Here is a 6,235-nt window from a genome sequence, read left to right as displayed (position 1 = left end):
TATTTCATCTGTGTTATCTGCCAAAATCCTACTCTGATACTTTATTGTGGCCTGAGGTGACCTTGAGTTTTCTGAGGTTATGCCATTGAAGGGCAAGCTCTGACAAAGCCCTACCAAGCTGGCAAAACTAAGAGCATGGGCCTGGTGACGAAATGCATGTTGGTTATCCAAGACCAAGCTAGTCAAGTTTTGAGACGCTCATCCCCAGAGAGTTGGCTAATGCGAGGTGGCTCCCTGTCACCTCCAGGATCAATAATAAATCTGTTTGGCATTCGAAGCCCTTATCAACCTGGCCCCCTCCTACCTTTCAAGTCTTCTTATACCTTACTCTTCTCCTACCTACCCTCTCACCAAGGGCTCTGAGATTCAATGACACTAGCTTCCTTTACTGAACTTCAATCAAAACACTCCATCTCTCAACTCTGGGCATTTCCACTGGAGGTCCCCTATGCCTGGAATTCTCTTCCTCCCCATCTCTACTTTCAGGCTTCCTTGCCTTCCTTCAAATCTCAATTCAAGTCCCACCTCCTATAGGAAGCCTTTCTCAGTCCTGCTGAACCTTAGTGCCTTCCCTCTGAGATTACACCCAATGTATCTTATATATACCTTATTGGTACATCTTTATGTGATCTTCCTCACTAGACGATGAGTTCCCTGAGAGCAGAGTCTGTTTTTTGCCTTTCTTCGTATTCCCATCACTTAGCTCGGTTTCTGGCACACAGTAAGCACTTAATGAATACTCACTGACAATGTGATGGTGGCTGTCTGAATGGAGGGAGTAACTATGTGGATGAAATAGGTATTTGATTCCAGAGAGCACCTAGGTACAGCTTAGAATACAAAGTGGATTTAATAAAATGAATGCTTAATGGGTTGATTGCATTTATTTAATTCCGCTGCTCGTGAAATAGAAATTCTAGGACACTGAGCACAGATTTACACATGAAATTTACAAAACCAATAAAAGTATACATGAAGGGTCTAATTGATATATATTGCTGATTTTTTTACATTTGCATAAAGCTAAACCTGGAAACCTCTATTAGTGGGATATTCTAGCTAAATTTAACCAAGTTCTAAGCACAAAACACTCTCATCCCCCCAATTCTTGAGGTGGAAATCTTCTTAAAAATGTACATGTCCACCTACCTAATGATAACTGCTTATACTTTATGGTTTGCAAAGCTCTTTATGTACCTTGATCCTCACAACAATCCTATGAGATAGGTGCTATTATTATAATCCTCATTTTAAAAGTGAGGAAACTGAGGCTGACAGAGGTTAAAGGACTTTTCCAGGATCACACAGCTAGTAAACATCAGAGGTTGAATTAAAAATTCAGGTCTTCTTGACTCTAAGTCCAAATAGAAAAACACAGTAATCATCCTTTGGTGACCTAGGCTCTCCCAGTACATCCAAGTTATCACCCTGGACATCAATTCTCATTCCACAGGTCTGCCAATTTAGATAATGGAAGAGATTGGGCCAAATGTGTATTGACCCCCAGGATATGCCCTGAAATCTGTTTTGGTTTTTTTTTTTTTGTTACATACCCAATAGGGGTAGGCGGTTTCTTGTCATTTGCCTCTTTTCCCTAAAGATTGAGTGTGAAAAAAGGACATTATTAAGGTTCTGTTAGTTGGGTTTAAGTTAATCAAGATTCTAAAGCTGTATTTTTTGAAAGTCTTAAACAGGGTCAAGCTTAAAAAAAATTTCTTTGGTCTGTTCTCATAATTCTGGGATTTCTAGAAAAAATCTGTGTGTGTGGGTGTATGTTTGTGTGTGTGGACACATTTTCTCTGTCTCCCCAGATCTTGATTTGAGTCCAAAAATATTTAATTTAAAGCATGGAGTTTGCGCCATACAATGCTATGAGTGTGTGCATAATGCACTGAGAACTATCATTTACCATTTGATTCATGATCCTATGTGGTCAGATTCCAAGCTCCTCCATTTCTTTTTTACCCTCTCAAAATCACAGAAGTCACTTCACTGGGAAAATGTTCACGGGAAAGAGACTGTACTAGAAACATATCAATTATGTTCATTTGCACTTGGCCTATAATTATTTAAAACAAAACTCTTTTAGAAATTCAGAATTCAAGGTCTAAATTCCAGACTGAAGATTTAATTAAGTAACCAAAACACTGGATTACATGCCTCACCTCCTAGGGTTGTTGTGAGGATCAAATGAGGTAATTGTAACGTTCCTAGCACGGTGCTCGGCACATAGGAGGCACTACGTAAATATTAGCTGCTATTTTTCTTATTATTACATGATATAGGAGCTGGATTTGCTTTTGGTGGAAAAATTCAATCTCTTAATATTTGCTCAATCCACAGACCTACTGGATGAAAACACTTTTGCCTTTAAGAGAATTTTAAGTTAAAATAGTTAATTATTTAAAGGATTTTAAAGAGATCTATTAATGCAATTGACAAGTATTCTATAATCTGTAATATTATCAAAAAGTTGTAATTTCTCTTTTTAAAAGGCAAAGTCAAGAATTTTTCCTCCTTTAAAATCTTTTATTTAAACTACCCAGAATAAGAAAAAGTGAAAGATGAAGCATGGAAACAAAATAAAAATGATTGTTTACCAAGAATTGCAAATGGTCATTTTCAGAACACACCACAAAGTTCCATTCTCTGTCTCAGGGACTTTGCGTAATTCATAGGGACATGACGGTGGACTGCTCATACTTTTGGCTTATCAAAATAAACCCAAGTGTTCCTTTTCCTAGTCTTCACTAAAAATCGACACATCATCTGACTTTGTGAACCCAAAATAAAAAAAAAAATGTAATCTATTTAGTGGAGGAAGGGAAAAAAGCATTTATATAGTGCCTACTATGTGCCAGGCACTGTACTAAGCACTTTGTAACTTGGGTTCGGCCTCCTTTCCTCATCTGTAAAATGAAGGGTCCTATGAGGCTATGAGTGCTAGCCTTGGATTCAGAAGACCTGGGTTCTAATTATGCCTCAGACACTATTGGCTATATCACTATGGACAAATTGCTGAAACTCTCAGATATCTGTAAGATATGACTATTGGAGATGCTCTAACCACCTTGCAGGTTGCTAGGAAGCGTTATGCAGACCTCAAAGTCATTTATAAATGGAACCTTACTGTTAGTCCAGCTTCACAATCTGTGAAATGCTTCTGATTGATCAAACCCTATCCTAGAGATTTTCCAAGTGTTTGAAGTGTTCCAGAATCAGGTCGAGGCTCACAGTAACATACACACCCCAGACTTGGCTGTGCTGCCATTTACACAGCCTGATAATCTGTTGGGGTCATTGAGTTCTTCAAAGAGTCCTGTTTCTATAATTTCTTCTTGCCAAGCTATAGGAACAGCACCTGTTGCAAATTTTTTAAAGAACTTTCTATCTTTTTCATCAAATTCGACGCCCTTGACCTCAGAGAAATCTTCAATATCAGCGATGTCTTTGGCATACACCACATTGGGGTCCGGCGTGAAGGGGGGTTCGATGAGGCCAGCCTCCAGTCGGGGGAAGTTGATTGTTCTGAAGAAAGTATGTTTCCTGGGATCATCCCCTTCGTCTCTGTAAAGAGAGGAGACAGGCAGCTGAAATTTAACAGGCCAACGCCAAGGAGCAGTTTTGAGAAATCATGCATTCAGTGAGTGATCTGACCCGCCATCAACACGGATTGAGTCTCCCATAACCCAGAGGCTGGAGACAGATCTGCCACCTTGTGTCTGACTGTAAGGGAGTAAGAGAAGCTGAGAACAGACGCCTCTGAGGCAGACACAGCCTTTGTGCACAAACGCCTCAGTGAGTGAAGGGTTAAAAGATGGATGGTAAAAACAATGAATGCCGCCGGGTATATTATTTTTTTTTTCTAAGCAGCAATTCTAGGATGTTGTTTGTGTCTATGATGCATTGCCACAGAAGCAGTGAGTCATGGACAGGCAATTATCATACCCGAGGCTCCAAGCAAGACTGTGGAGCTCCTTGTTCCTCACCATCCTCCTCCTATTCCCAGACCCCGCTAGCTTAGACGCTGGAGGCTGGGGAGTAAACAACGAGATTACTTTCTGCTTTCTTATCTGCTCAGGATGGCACCAGACCATGCAACCAATTATGTTCTTTAGAAGATTTGGGCTATTTAATGACAGAATGGAAACTTGTCTAAAATCTTTTTGGTGCCATTCTCCCTGGAGACTGGGGGAAGAGATAAATGGTCTTTGAAAGTCGTTTTCATCATGGCCACTCAGTTCTGAGTCACCATATCAACAACATTTACTGAATGGAACAAATCAAGTTATTATTATCATCATTTTGGTCTGGGCCTGTGATTTCCTCTGTGCAAAGAACTCTTGCTACGGAAACTTCCTCCACTGATACACATATACATTTCACAGGGTATGGCATAGGAGGCAATTAATAAATGTTTATTGATTGATCACTAGGGCACAGAGAAGTTGACTGATTTACCCAGGATCACAAAGCTGACGTGTTTCAGGAGCAGGATTGAACTGGAGGTCTTCTTAACTGCATGACTGGCCCTCTATTCACCATGCCATTCTTCCTCTTACTAAAAAACTGCTATTATCTGTCGGTCTGTCTGTCTGTCTGTCTGTCTATCTGTTTATGTATCTGTCTATTTATGTCTGTCTATCTGTGTGTTTCTATGTATGTCTCTCTATCTTCATGACGGGGGTGATGATAATGTTTATTATGGGTCTCCTTCTCTCAGACTTAAACTCCAAGGAATGGAATGGTAAAGATTAGAGTAACATACACCCTTCAGACGTTATCTAGTTCACTCTTTCTCAACCACCATGGTGACGGATGATCACCAGGCTCTACTTGAATCCCTGACGGTTCACTGCTCTCCTACACAGCCTGTTCTAAAACTGAGTTCTTACCTCATACCCAGCAAATGGGGAAAGATGATAATATGTAAAGTCAATGCTGGAGGAGCTGTGATAAGGCAGGTATGCTAACGCACTGTTGGTGGGCCTGTGAATGGATCCAAATACTTTGGAAAACAATTTGGAACTACATGAGAAAGTGACTAAACTATTTATACTCCTCCGACCCAATAATACCACTGCTGGACACAGACTTCAAGGAACTCAATCACAGAGAGAAAGGTCTCTTATGGATCCACACCTTTCAGCAGCAGAGGGGCAGCACACTGTAATCAAGGACTAATTTTAGAGTCAGGCAGCCTTGGATTCAGATGCCTCCGAGGACAAGTGCTAGCTGGGCAAGGACCCTGAGCTAGGTTTGGCAGTTAAATGGACCAGTGGAGAAAGTCAGGAAGACCCACATTCAAATTCAACCTTACACACTTACTAGCTGTATGACCCTGGGCAAGTCACTTAGCCTCTGGCTGCCTCAGTTTCCTCAACTGTAAGATAGGGATAATAATAGTACCTACTTCCCAGGGTTGTTGTAGATGAAAAATTGTAAAGAGCTTCGAGGTGCCTGGTATACAGCAAATGCTTAAGAAATGCTTATTTCCTTCCTTCCATCTTACCTCTCTATTTCAGGGCCCCACATAGCAGATGAGACACTAATCTACCTCAGTGGAGAGAATTTCTACTTTGAGAGTTCACTAATGAAATCTCAGGTCCCAACCAAACTCTCTACCCGACACACACATGCTTTAAAGGAAAGGGCTTTAATGGGGCTTTAAGGCAAGCCGTTTGCTGCTCCAGTGGTCATCCACCAGATTGCTTCCTTCTGGATTCTACACTCAGGGCCATCCCAAACGGCTCTTGCAGTATCTACTCAAACACTTCCACTATGGGATGAACCCAAATCAGGAGCTCCCCAGAATGCAATGGTCTAATATTTTGCATATTTTCTTCTAAAACCACCCCTGTTAGTTTCGGCTGAACCAAGAAAGCAGCAGCGTTGCCATCTACTGGCACCTATTAATATGAAGCTCCTCTAGTTTCCACCCCGGAGCTCAGGGTCCTGTACCAAGACCTTCCTTCTGTGGCTCAGGGTGAGCCTCTCAGATGATTTTTGCTTTGCTGCAATTAAAGTGGAGGGTCTTGACTCCTATGGAAACAAGTCAGGGTGTAGACCACAAGGGAGCAATGAATCTACCAGGGGATGGTAGGTCCTCTGGACTCTGGCCAGGGAAAGCCAGCAATACCATTCTGGAGAAGCTGGAGATGACACCCCCCCCCCCACACACACACTGCCTCCTGACTGCAGGAAGGAGCACATTCTTCCAGAGGTCAAAAGTACA

The 6,235-nt window shown here is 41.5% G+C and overlaps 1 protein-coding gene across 1 annotated transcript in view; it reads right to left on the bottom strand.

The window, feature by feature from the left end:
- Nucleotides 1–1,531: 1,531 nt before the first annotated feature.
- The window catches only part of GRK7 (G protein-coupled receptor kinase 7), a 37,244-nt gene continuing 32,540 nt past the window's right edge, over nucleotides 1,532–6,235 (bottom strand). Inside the window, exon 4 of the mRNA XM_027875888.1 lies at nucleotides 1,532–3,567. Coding sequence (XP_027731689.1) covers nucleotides 3,231–3,567 — 337 coding nt within the window. The 3' untranslated portion in view covers nucleotides 1,532–3,230. The remainder of the gene's footprint in view (nucleotides 3,568–6,235) is intronic.

Source organism: Vombatus ursinus, unplaced genomic scaffold, assembly GCF_900497805.2.
Source record: "Vombatus ursinus unplaced genomic scaffold, bare-nosed wombat genome assembly UNPS02014810.1, whole genome shotgun sequence".
NCBI lineage: Eukaryota > Metazoa > Chordata > Mammalia > Diprotodontia > Vombatidae > Vombatus > Vombatus ursinus.
Note: the sequence above shows the minus strand (reverse complement) of the source record. Positions and strands in the feature narration are given on the sequence as shown.